The sequence below is a fragment of the Anabrus simplex genome, chromosome 3 (assembly GCF_040414725.1).
Source record: "Anabrus simplex isolate iqAnaSimp1 chromosome 3, ASM4041472v1, whole genome shotgun sequence".
NCBI lineage: Eukaryota > Metazoa > Arthropoda > Insecta > Orthoptera > Tettigoniidae > Anabrus > Anabrus simplex.
The window spans coordinates 97,349,049-97,363,268 of record NC_090267.1 but is presented as its reverse complement, the minus strand read 5'-3'; the positions used below and the strand labels follow the sequence as shown (position 1 = coordinate 97,363,268).

The following is a 14,220-nucleotide window of genomic DNA, read 5'->3' as shown; positions in this document are numbered from 1 at the left end:
GGAATAATTAACTGCAAAGTCTTATTGGTATTAAAAGAAGGAGGAAAATTTCTATTTTGCAGGAGAAGAGAGCCAGAAGGAAGTCAAAATTTGATGGAAGTTTTAAGTTTCATGAAAGTTTGATCCCACGCGTAAAGAACATAGAGCATCAACAACATTTTTAGGAATGAGGTTCAAAATCAAGTTATTAAATTTGCTCGTTCAAGTTATAACACCTCCATTTATCGCACAAATTCAGGCAGATAAAGTAGACTCCAGTTCTTACTGCTATTCTGTAGGCTTAACAGGTGTACCACGTGCAGGTTAGGTGCTGAAGTTGGATTGAAAGAGGCTAGTTGTGTTCTCTTGCTGAACCCATAATGTTAATACTGCAGGTGGTTAGCAGTGACGCATTTCACTCCCATTTGTCAGTCACGACTCCTCCCAGGTCGATTCCTGGGACACTTTGTTGTTATTATTTGTTTATGTATTTATTTTCAGGTTTATGCCCATCTGTAGCCCGTCGCGCGGTGTAGGGGTAGCGTGCCTGCCTCTTACTCGGGTCCCCGGGTTCGATTCCCGGCTAGGTCAGGGAATTTTACCTGCATCTGAGGGCTGGTTCGAGGTCCACTCAGCCTACGTGATTACAATTGAGGAGCTATCTGACGGTGAGATGGCGACCCCGGTCTAGAAAGCCAAGAATAACGGCCGAGAGGATCCGTCCTGCTGACCTACGACTTAGGATGGGCGCGACTGAAGCCTGGAATCAAGAGCGTTGACTCCATCTACTGCGAGCACCGGGCTCGGTTCGCATGAAGCCTCGCGACTCCCAAGTTAACCTGATCGCATTGCCGGGCCGCTAGCATGTCGAGGCGCGGAAAATAACATGAAATAACATACGTTGTTGCTGCTCATTTGCCCACTGGAATTTTTAATAGTATTGTAGAATGAAGTACTGTATCGTTAACGAAGACGACGAGCGTAATGGTGTAGTTAAAATAAAATTAAACGTGTCAAGTCAGAAAGTATCGGCATACCAGACCACGGGCATTTAATTTCACGTCTTTATTTGTCGCGATCAGGAAATTGGTGAACAGATATCGATGGTAAATCATTATGAATTGCACATGAACGATGAAAACAAATGTAATATGGGTAAATCCGCTAATATAATTCGAATATACATTAAACCATTAAAAGCCTCCGTGGCTCAGGTGGCAGCGCGTCGGCCTCTCACCGCTGGATTCCGTTGTTCAAATCCCGGTCACTCCATGTGAGATTTGTGCAGATTTTTTTCTCTGGGTACTCCGGTATTTCCTGTTATCTTTCACTCCAGCAACACACTACAATATCATTTCATTTCATCTGTCAGTCATTCATCATTGCCCCAGAGGAGTGCGACAGGCCTCGGCAGCCGGCACAATTCCTCTCCTCGCCGCAAGATGGGGGCTTCATTCATTCCATTCCTGACCCGGTCAATGACTGGAAAACAGGTTGTAGGTTTTCATTATAATTCGCTGGGACCATCAAGGACCACGTTAAGTCTTGTTGCATTATTATTATTATTATTATTATTATCATTACGGGGCTACCTCTTTCTGCTCCACGGGTAGCCCCGTAACAAGTGGTAGCAGAGGGTGGTTAAAGAAGGTGCTGGGGTGAATGGCTCCATCTACAATGTCAAAATCAATTTAAAACTTGAACTGAAGGTTGTATTTCTTTTAAAACAACAAACGTAATAAACTTAACAACTTTTCGCGTAATAAATTTTCACTTGGATAACAATAATATCTCAGGTGCAATGCCAAATAAGGGTGGAACATCCCAAGAATAGGGAATTTAACAAGTTTGGGCTTCAAGCCCCCGATTTACAGTTTCTGTGCTACGAGCTCAAGTTTTACAAAATTAACAATTCAAAATGAGGAATAATTTAGTCAACGGCAGAAATCCCCTAATTCAAGAGCACTTGCTCCCAAAATTACAATATCTAGCCTTCCAGAGGCACCCTTCACTATTACAAAACTTTGAAGAGAGCTTACATGCTCTCGATTTCTTACAGCCCACTCAAGGTAACATTACATCAAAATTTACACTCTCTGGACTCACAAGGCACGAATTACAAATGGAAATAGTTTTACACAGGGGTATCTACTATCCAACCTACCGAGCCTCTGCGGAAAAGAACGGGTAAATAAATGGCCCGAACACAAACTGAACGGAGGCGTACACTGCGCTTCCAGATAATGAAATATTAAAAACCTACAGGGCTCTGGTCCGATGAAACTGGGGCTAGTCCCAAACTGCTGAGGTGGCTCGCATGGAAATTACTTTAATATATTACAGGAACGAAAGGTTGCGAAAATGTAGTCACCTCAAACCAAGATGAAGGGGAGCTCGAGAGGGTAACTCACTCTCTTTCCCCGATTTCCAGTTAGACTTTATGAAATTTTACATGAAAAGGAAGAAGTTTACATTAAAACGGTTACATAGTTAGGAATTCGGACCTTACCCTCGGATGAGTATCCGGAAACAGCAATAAAGATTGAATTTACGTGGTCATTACCTGGTAGATGTTCTGCCGGCCGAAGAAAGAGGCGCCCCGCCTCCTGCCTTAGCACACACACTCAGAAAGACGACGATCAATAGGCAAGGAAACTCGAAAAGCCGCAACTTTTATACCCTCAGGGAAGGTACGTGAGAATTCAGGACTAATCCGGACACACCCTCTCAATTTTTATTGGCTAATTCAAAGTGAACAAGAAATGCGGGATTGGTTGAAAATTAATTACAAAAATTCATGTTTGGCCAGATTCAGAACTGGCGGAAAGAAAAAGAAGTGTTGCCAACCCAAAAAAGATGAACGTAGATTCAGTTATGAAAATCTAGAAATGCGAATCTTCTTTAAGTTATAAATTCTTCCACCTTGCACTAGACTGCATGACCATAGTTTTTTTGTAGTATCATTTGTGGAAAAATGTCCAAACTTCTTGATGTATAGCAAAACAAAACAAGGAGAAATTCAATCAGTGTAGGAAACTTCACAATAACACAATTACTTAATATTTCAGTAGTGACATCTTCCGATTAAAGTCCCAACTTCATATAGTATCAGTTTCACCTTTTGGTCGCTAGAGGAATTCATTAAGGCGCTTATTTTGAATGAGCGGAGTTGGGGTGTACCTCCCGGTACAATTATTATTATTATTATTAGTAGTAGTAGTAGTAGTATTAGTATTATTAGTAGTAGTATTAGTATTATACACTGAAGCCCCTTTTCGTTACAACCCTGGAGGCCTTGGCCTACCAAGTGACCTTTGCCCAGCTCGAAGGCCAGTAGATTACGAGGTGACGTGTGTCCAGCACGACGAATCCTCTCGACCGTTATTCTTGTCTTTCGGTCTCTACCTGACCGTCATCACAAAACCTAAGATAAGGTAAATATCCTTGAACTGGCCGGAATCGATCCCGGGGCCTCCCTAGACTGCGGAGATGGCTATTATGACGCACAATGATTGGTAAAATATTTGTTGTAATACCATACTCTAAGGACTCGCCTTTTTTTGTGTTTTACGTCATTGAAGTTAAAAAAAATTAAATGATATTTGTTCGTGGCGTCGACCGCTGTAGATCTTTTGCCACTACTTTCACTATATGGTAGGAACCTGCGTGTAAGTGGAATTGCGGAATTGTAGAATGTTGAATGTGAGGAAAGGAACGATAAAAACCCCTGACCCGGGGCCGCCGGGTGACAGGCGGGCGCGTTGCATCCTACACTCATTGAAATTAATATTGGCGATTATATAAAAGTATACTGTCAGATTATTATTACCACTATTATCGTCGTCGTCGCCAAAATGGATCTGCAACCTTAACACTAACGATGATAATATCCCGAAACTATATTTAATGTTTGCTGGCTAATAATCATCTTGTATTCATCGTATCACAAGTGACCAAGGGAAGAACGTGGAACTATAATTCCAAGCAGTTCCGACAATAGTCGTTAGATGGCGTTAGTAGATCAATGGAGTCGTCACTGAAGTCGAGAATGTCGGTTCCAGAGGTAACAGTCTCGACTCTTCGCGACACCGTTCGCAGCCCATCCCTACCTGCGACACCTCGTAATCTGCAGGCCTTCGGACTGAGCAGCGGTCGCTTGGTAGAACATGGCCCTTCGGGGCTGTTGCGCCATGGGGGGGGGGGGGATGCCCATCTAGGGAGCGCGATAGAACTTATTTAGCTGATGTGTAATTTTTCTTCTCCCAAAATCTCTTCATCTGGGCACGGATTATTTATTTATTTATTTATTTATTTATTTATTTATTTATTTATTTATTTATTTATTTATTTATTTATTTATTTATTTATTTATTTATTTATTTATTTTTATCGACCCACTGAGGACTACGCTATTTTAGCTGTCTTCCATTGGCTTTATCTTTGCCCATTGCTCCTTCATTTGTTGCCGGTGTTTTTCTTTTCTTTCCTCCGTCCACGTATTTCCCGTCTTCGACTTTGGTCTTTCTTGAAAACCCTGGTGGCCTTTTAGTTTCCTCCTGTGTTGCGTTCGTATATTTTCATAAGTGATCCCCATCTCCTGTAGGTCTCTTTTCAAGGCACTCCCTAGGGGTTCATAAAATGTGCGAGTGAAGTAGCAATCACGAGGCCCCAACTGAGTCTGGTATTTTTCCGCTTACTTGTGCCAAACTCCACATTTTCACCTTTCTTAATTTTTGGTGAGACGTTATTCTTTTCTGATATCTATTTTCAAGTCCTAGAGATTCTTCAGCTTTTCGACGCTTCATGGCTAGTCTTCACCCTACGGGTGAGAGCGAGAGAATGCATCTATGGCAGGGGTTCCCAACCTGGGGGGCGCGCCCCCTAGGGGGGCATGGGGCTTTATCAGGGGGGCGTGAAGTGATTTCCGAATTAATTTTTTAAAAACTCGAATATTACAATTTTGTGCAATAAACGTTTTTCGAATCTCTCCAACTGATTGTCGTGCGAAGTCAATCGTTCAAAAGCAATGGTAATTGCCAACTGTCGGCACAAACCTTTGCGGAGCCACGAGGCTGGACGTGAAATAAGGAAGTTGCTGTGAAGTGAGGAGCTAAATGAAGCCTGAGAGCAAGTGCGGGAACAAGACCACTCAACGCATGTAGAAATTGCTTTCATTTTCTGGTATTATTGTTACATACTGTACAAAGTTTTTCTCATAAACAAAATATATTACATGAAGGAGGTACTCGAATAAATGTCGGTATTAAATCAAATTGATCTAGTAGCAAGAACAACTGGAGATAAGGCAATAATAGTAGGCTAAATTATAATAAAATTTATTTATTATACCATGTTAGGTTTTCACGGCTATCGTGAAATTCTGTGTAGGCCTACTGGTATTTTGGGCTACAACTAATTAAGATAATGTTTAACCACAGAAGTTAATGAAACAGTGACATTTTATCACCAAAGATCTTAACTGGTAATAAGTTACTACTGTCAGGAGTCGACAGTAACTCTGAAAAACAAGGCATATGGCAGTTTCAGAAGCAACAAATGAAGTGGAAGTTCCTCCTTCCCTCTCACTCTGCGGCATGTAGACTCGTTTTGTGGGCAGCTCGTCGTCAAATGCTCTGGTCCCACGCCTATACATTCTTATTCTTCCCATGCAGTCAAATTGGCGAGAGCTACATAGTACAACTGTCCCATCAGGGATGGCGCAGTAATGGCCTTGACATCACATCGCCCAGAAACCATCAGTTGCCAGGCCCTTCGACTGTTGATTCTGTGCATCGTATGCTTTCGCAGTGGACGTGTCTGTCAAGTTGTTTATTGTGAGTGTTGTGTATGCTTCGCTGTAACAGTACGACTGTGTGAATTGTATAATTTAATATTGTGACTTTTAAAAAATTGATAACGGTGTCCAAGAAGAGACTGTGCAATGATGCCTGCATTAAATATGGCTTCACAGTCGTTGCAAGGAACGGAATACAACAGCCTCAATGCGTAATCTGTCACTGTGTTCTAAGTAACGATGCGATGAGGCCTGTGCGTTTGGAGAGACATTTAAACACGAATCATTCAGGCTTAAAAGACAAACCCATAGAATGAACGTATGAAATTAGATTCATCGAGTAATTTTAACCAAGAAAATGAGAAAACAGTGGAAGCATCATATGAACTAGTTCTTCTGATTGCCAAAGATAAAAAAGCACACACAATTGGGGAAGCATTAGTAAATCCATGTATGTTATTAGCCGCAAATATGGTTTTGAGTGAAGGAAGGCGGCAGAAATTGTCAAAAATTTATTTTCTGATAACACAGTGAAGTGCAGACTTCAAGAACTGTCAGAAGACATTAAAATGCAAATTTTGGTGCAGGTGAAAGCATCTCCAGTGTTTTCAATTCAGTGTGATGAAACAACTGATGTGGCCCATTGTTGTCAACTGATTGTATATTATCGATTTTTCGACAGTGGAATTTTAAGTGAAGAAATATTATTCTCCCAATGTTTGAAAACTACTTCGAAAGCTTGTAATCGATACTTTTTTCCAAGAACATAGAGTCATAGACTTTCCTGGGGAAATGTAGTGGGTGTATGTACGGATGGTGCACCTGCTATGATTGGGTCACGTTCTGGGTTTCTCAAATTGGCCAAAGATAAAAATCCAAACATCATGGGAACCCACTGTATAATTCACAGGCAGCCTTTGGTGGACAAAACCTTGCCCCAAGATTTTAATAATACTCTAAAAGTCGCTATAAGAATTGTGAACTCTGTGAAGACAAGTTGTTTACAGACAAGATTGTTTGAAGCCCTTTGTGTTGACCTTCAAGCCGATCACAAAACTCTCCTTTTCCACACAGAGGTTCGCTGGCTATCAAAAGGGAACATGTTGGCTCGGCTGTTTGAATACAAGTCTGAAGTTGAAATTATTCTTCTTGGTGAAGGTAAGAACGATCTGTATGAAGTGTTTACTGATGCCAATTTTGTCGTCTCATTGGCATATCTTTGCGATTTTTTTGAAGCTTTGATTAGTTTGACCTTAAAGAGCCAAGGCAAAAAGTCCAAAATTATGCTTGCTTGTGATGTCATCAGAGCTTTCCTGGAAAAATTAAAGTTAACGAAACGCTGGCTTCAGTTGAACAACTTCTCATCCTTTCACCGCCTTAATGAAATTTTGCCGGAAAATGAACGTGATCGTAATAAACTTAAGGTGCAAATTCAGTCACATTTAGATTCCCTGGCAAAAGAATTCAATTTCTACTTTCCTCATATCTCGTCAGATGAATGGTCCTCGATGTTAACAAGAAATGCGATTGCCATTGACATTGAAGCACTGCCAACACAACTTCAAGAAGAATCCATAGATTTGAAGTATGATTCAAAGCTAAAAGATGATTACAAAATATTAGGACTGTGCGACTTTTGGGTAAACTGTCTTGCAGTGTATCCTGAAATAGCCAAAGTAGCATTGCGTGTCATTGTCCCATTTTCAACGACATATTTATGCAAGTCAGGATTTTCAATTCTGAGTGTTAAAAAACATAGCAGCGCTGTCGGCTTCATGTTGCAAGTGATCTCCGCTGTGCTCTATCAAATATCAAACCAAACATACCGAATCTTACCAACAGAAAACAGTGTCAACTCTCTCACTGACATTTGTTGACTAATTTAAGGATTTGTTGTAAAAATGTGTTCTTTGTATAGTGCTAAAATGAAGTTAGTATGACATATATATAAAGTGCGTACTTCATATTACTTTTTCATAAATAATTGAATAATGGAATAATTCATTATGTAGTGTCATTAGGTTAGGTCTGTATCCTCCACGTCAGTTTATCGAAGAGGGTATAGAAACGACGGGGGCGGGGGGGGGGGGGGGGCGTGACGACCACCCGTATCTGAAAAGGGGGGCGTCAGCTGGCAAAGGTTGGGAACCACTGATCTATGGTATCTTCTGTCTGTCGTAAAAGATGACTAAAAGGGGACCCAGGGGCGTCCATTAGGAGCTGCTTGGTGACAACGGGTCTCTTAACTGAGTTTGGCATTGTTTTCTAATGTCATTAGGAGTAGTCAGTAGGATAGAAATTGTTGAGAGGACCAAGGATGGGCCAGTGTCTACAGGTAGGGTTAGGAGCAAATGGCCAACAATTATATTGGCTGCTAAGCGGACAGCTAATGTTCCTGGACGAATGATGTTACAAATAGTTCCGATACATATCATAAATGGTATAAGTACGGGAGGAGTACCGTGAGCTACTATATGAGCATATCGTCGTTGCCGGGACAAAACCTCGTATGTGATAATATTTTTTGGAGGTATACTGACCCGCAGCACATACATAATGAAGAGCGAGAATGCCTTGACCATATTCACGCAGTATTGCACCTTAGATGACAGAACCTAACCGGCCAAAGTTCTGAGCTAAAATATTTGACATAGGGGGTTTTGTCCCGGCAGCGACGAACATGAGTTGTGTAGTTGATTCACCCATATACTATAAATGATACTCTGATATCAACCAGAGCCATCATGTTCGGCTGATTCATTGTTTGACATCGTTTAACCTACACCTTCACCTTCATGTTCGAATGTTGCTTAGTCTGTTACAGGTGAAATTGTTTGACTTATTGAAATATACCGTATTAAACTTGACTTAGAAGGAATTGTGAACGGGCTAACATTTATGAAATAATATTGGAGTGGACTTAAGAACTTCGTAAAGAAATTGTGAACGAGGTAACATTATGAAATAGTTAATAATTTGGATATCGAACTGGCAATTTATTATTCCACTGCATATGTAATTTTTTGAAATAAAAAGTGGTTCAGCGTGAAACTGGATGTCTGTGGCTGAGGTCACGTCATGTAAACCTGAAGGCTTTTTTTTTGTGGGGGGTGGGGGGGTAATGTTTTGTTGATAGATATTTAGTGCCACAGACTAAATATTGTCGTTTCATTCTTTAACCGAGCGAATGACTGCGCGGTTTGGTCACCCTGTTGTCAGCTTGTATTCGGGATATAGTGGTTTCGAACCGCACTGTCGGCAGCCCTGATGATGGTTTTACGTGGTTTCCCATTTCCACACCAGTCAAGTACCTTAATCAAGGCCACGGTCGGTTCCTTCCCACTCCTAGGCCTTTCCTACCACATGGTCGCCATAAGACCTATCTGTGTCGTTGCTACGTAAAAATGTAAAAAAGTTTCATTTTCCATTTTAAACCCTATTTTATTAATTTTATTTTGGCTGTCTTTAATCCTGCGTATTTGATACCCGATCATACTTTACTGGATTAAACGAAGTCTGTTATGTATTTTTTCTGATTATAGCTTATTAATGTGGATTTTTTATGAGTTTTTGTTGGTTTTATGTTACAGATGGAGACACTGTTAACATTTCACTGCTCAACTACTCTGTCAGCTCATCAATGATGGTTGAACAGTACATCTCTGTAGCACCACTTACTACTGTTACGTTAAACATTTTAAATATTCCTCGTGTAGCAAGTTTCGTGCTTGCACACACACATTCGTATGATCATAGCACAACGTTGTCCTACAGTGAAATACTAAACCCACACGGCTATATAAATGGAACGGATATTGGATTAGTTAAGATGAATGGCCCGATACCAATGCAGTTCTTCATTTACAACGGGAATCCTGATGCTGCATATATGCTTGTCATAATACAGGCCTATGGAAAATATGGTGAGTTTCTTTGTGTGTTCAAGCGATAAATAGGAAAAGTGCATGTTGATAGATTGCTGCTGTATAAATTACACCTTCAGCAGTGAGTTTTGCATAACACATTTAGATTTCCATGGTGTGATTGTGTGATTTTTTGACTCCGTATAATCTTAGGGAGTTACTTAGGTCTCAAATATTTACGTAGATGCATCAAGTGTACAGCATTTAACAAATTAATACACATATTTCTCGTAAATACATGCCTAGCGCTGACGATGAAGATTCTCCTAGTGTTTCATGAAATCGACCCATTTTAACTTCCACCCGTTTGTTGTGTTACTTCAGTTATCAAAATTGTATTTGATATTACAAAGCGGGAGACACCGTGGGTCAGGTGGCAGCGCGCCGGCCTCTTCAGTGCCGGGTTCCGTGGTTCATATCCCGGTCACTCCATGTGAGATTCGTACTGGACAAAGTGGTGGCGGGGCTGGTTTTTCTCCGGGTACATCGATTTTCCCTGCCATCTTTATTCCAGCATCACACTCCTATATAATTTCATTTCATCTGTCAGTCATTAATCATCGCCTCAGTGGAGTGCGGCGGGCTTCGGCAACCGGCACAGTGCCTATCCTCGCCGCTAGATGGAGGCTTCATTTATTCCATTCCTAACCCGGTCGAAAGACTGGATATAGGCTGTGGATTTTCATTACTAGGGCTTGGAAGTTGGGGGGAAAATATTTTTTCTTCTTTTTCTCGAGTGTCCGAAGACGAGGCCCAGCATAATAAATGTTCATTCTGGGTCATTGTAGGCCAGAAAATGATGGGTTTTGAGTCACGTAGCTATGAGCTGGCATTAGGGAGGTAGTGGGTTCGAACCACACTGTCGGCAGCCCTGCAGATGGTTTTCTGTGGTTTCCCATTTTCACAGCAGGCACATGCTGGGGCTGTACCTTGATTAAGGCCATGGTCCCTTCCCACTCATAGTCCTTTCCTATTCCATCGTCGCCGTAAGACCTGAGTGTGTCGGTGCGACATAAAGCAGCTTGTAAAATAACTAGAGGACCCGTGCCGCTCCGCAGCAGTCGTTATACATAGGTCAGATAGCTCGTCTTGATATGCCTGTCGTAGTCATATTGTTTCAGTGGTTTTATGAACATGTAATAAAAAGCGCTTTAGGTATGCCGCAGTTCGTAGTCAGAATTCACCCATTCTGTAATAATGCCGTCTGTCTCATAAACATCTATCCATATAATTATTCGCTTTTCTTTTTTTTTTGTTAGGGGCTTTACGTCGCACCGACACAGATAGGTCTTATGGCGACGAATTCGCTTTTTTTATCCTGCAATTCTTGATATAAAGCTTGGTATTGTGTTGTAGAAGGCAATGGTATTTTTGATCGCAGTTCTTGTATACAGAACGGTTGTCCTGTGAGCTCATGGGTTCGTCTGAAAGGAGCATCTTTTGCCAGGCAGAGAACTTTTTTTAAGATACATGTCCTTCACTCTTTCTAGTGTAGCTAGGTTATCCTTCGGTAGGTGTTCCAGATGATGCCTAAGGAGTATGTCATGATGGGGTCTGTTAATACGTAGACATTTTTTTTTTTTTCTACGCGGCCTTTGAGTTGTTAGGAACGCTCTGCTATCTGTTGAATATATTTGGAAGCTTGGAAAGGTTTGAGAATCAAAGAGTATCTGGCAGGGAGTAGTATTCTTCCGTGATCAGAGGAAGTGTATACTCCCTGACGTGACAGGTAGTAACCAAAGATGGCTAGATGCAATGGCATTACTAAGGATGAATATCACATAAATATCATAATATTCATAAAAGTTTTAGTCGCTTAGCAACCTGCTAAGTACAAAATGTATTGCGAGTTAGGATAAGCCTTCGCCTTCAATTATTGGAGTGATCATGTAATGATTTGATTTTATGATTACTCAAAGTTGGCTGAACTTGCAGACCTATCAATGTTTCATGATTCACCGGCAGGTAATTCCAGAGAGAATAAAATAGAAATGAAGTAAATCGGTCCAATAGAACCGACGGACGGATTTGCCAGAGCTGTGTTTAGTAAACTCTTTTAATATATAGATGATGATGATGATGATGATGATGATGATGATACTAATAATAATAATAATAATAATAATAGTCTTAAACTTAGACACTGCAAGACCGTAGTAAGACCATCTTTACTGTCCGCCTCGGAATACCTAAACATGATCCGGAAAGGACAACTCAGGAAACTGGAACTGAAAGAGCAAAAAATCCTCAGAAGGATTATGGGTCCCATTAAAGAAAGAGATGGGTACAGAATCAGGCATAATAAATAACTGTACGGTAAAATAGAGAGCATTCCAACAAATATGATGAAGAGAAGACTAATGTTCTATGGTCATATACATGATTTATTAAATTTTCCTTCGTATTAGTGATTTCATTAATAATAAAGCACTGATATCAATTAAATACAACTTTCTGTAAGGAATATAAAAACTAAACGTCCATCGTTCTTATAATGAACACTGTCAATTAAAATATAATAATTAAAAAACAAAATCAAAACCAATATAGCACAAAATTATTAGCACACGTTGTTTTTTCACTTATGATGCTAAACGTTCAGCGTCTGGTAGGCTTTCCTTACATTTTAATTACTTCTGTTAGTCGACTTGGCATGCACTTCACTGATTTCCGGTTTAATAGGGAGATATATTCTGCCACTCTTCTAGAAGTCGTTTTTTAAGCTCTTCTATAGATGTGATTGTCATTTAGCTTATTTATTTATTTATTTATTTATTTATTTATGTATTTATTTATTTATTTTATTTCAAAGATTCTCAGTCACATTCAAGGGGGAGGGTGAAGCACCTTTGGGCAATTAAACAATAACCACATCCTTATATTCCAGGCCATATGCTTTGGGTCGTTATCTTGATAAAACTTAAAATGTCCACCAATCCCTATATTTTCGGCACTCTTTTTTATATTGTCCCTCAGTATTCTAAGGTATTGCAAGTGTCCCATTTTACCCTCAATAAAAACCAATTCACCCACTCCATTCATCGACATGCACCCCCTCCCCCCTCCCCCGACCGCTATTATATATCCATCGCCATCCTTCACAGTTGCTTTAAGATTTTTCTCTTAAAGCCGCCGCCAAACTATTATCCTCTCATCAGAGTGAAATATGTTAAATTTACTCTCATGAGAAAATATAACTTCATTTCACTACTCATTTTTTTCTCTATCATACACTTTGGCAAACGGCATTCTCTTTCTTCGATTTATTTGATGTATGAAGGGCTTCCTTCTTGCTTCCTTCTTGCAATACGGCCGTATTGTTTCGGTATACACTTTCTTTCCGGTGTCTGCGGCAATCTCCGTAAATAGTTTTGGAGCACTAAACTTTGGTTCTTTTTTTGTTTTTCTGATATAACAATCTTCTCTCACAGAAAAAGTTCTTGGACGTTCCGTTCCGTATGCGGTAGGTGTTCAATCCTATCTTCCTCCCGGAATCTTGTGATATCAGAGACTGTACTTTTCTTCATTTGTAACATTTCAGCAATTTGACGATAATTTTTACCTTTAGCATAGTGAAAAATTGAATGCCAAGAATAACGGCCGAGAGGATTCGTCGTGCTGACCACACGACACCTCGTAATCTGCAGGCCTTCGGACTGAGTAGCGGTCGCTTGGTAGGCCAAGGCCCTTAAAGCGCTGTAGTGCCATGGCGTTTGGTTTTTTATGGTGAAAAATTACTAGCTGCCGCTGTTCGATTGTGCTCTCTCTGTTCTTCTGCGGCCTATTTTATGTTAAGTTGTACACAGTACTCTAACTCACTGAATGTTTACGTTCATACTGTCTTCTACACACGACCTCTGCATGGCAACTGGATTGTGTCCGAATCATTTTGTTGAAAATGAAATGGCGTATGACTTTTAGTGCCGGGAGTGCCCAGGGACAAGTTCGGCTCGCCAGATGCAGGTCTTTTGAGTTGACGCCCGTAGGCGACCCGCGCGTCGTTATGAGGATGAAATTATAATGAAGACGACACATACACCCAGCCCCAGTGCCAGGGGAATTAACCAATTATGGTTCAAATTCCCGACCCTGCCGGGAATCGAACCCGGGACCCCTGTGGCCAAAAGCCAGCATGCTAACCATTTAGCCATGGAGCCGGACATAATTTTGTTGAGGCACGTTAACTGCGTTTAGAGGTTCCAGGGTCACTGGTTCTCTCCTGTTTTCTAAAAGTACACGTTTCAACGCCATGTTGAATCTGTCAAACTGGGTTCTGTGAGAAACTAGTTTGCGTGTACAATATTGTCTCTGAAACATAGGGCCAGTGTGTAGCAAAGGCTATAATTAACGTGTCCGAATAATTATGTGAGTCACTGTAGTCAGGATGGACAGCCAGAGACTCAATTCAAGGATCTTCAACACTATATTTAAAGGGAAGGCAACAAATGCTAAATGGACGAATTTAGTTCGGAAAGACCTACAATACATAAACATTGATCACATTGACATTTACAACCGAGATCA

At 40.7% G+C, this 14,220-nt stretch overlaps 1 protein-coding gene across 3 annotated transcripts in view; it reads left to right on the top strand.

The window, feature by feature from the left end:
- LOC136866022 (transmembrane 7 superfamily member 3) overlaps positions 1–14,220 on the top strand; it is a 112,714-nt gene that overhangs the window by 36,606 nt on the left and 61,888 nt on the right. For 2 of the 3 annotated variants that reach the window (XM_067142631.2, XM_067142630.2), the window contains exon 2: positions 9,364–9,696. The exons of the other annotated variant lie outside the window; for it this stretch is intronic. In XM_067142631.2, coding sequence (XP_066998732.2) covers positions 9,364–9,696 — 333 coding nt within the window. The remainder of the gene's footprint in view (positions 1–9,363; positions 9,697–14,220) is intronic. 3 annotated transcript variants of the gene reach the window in all.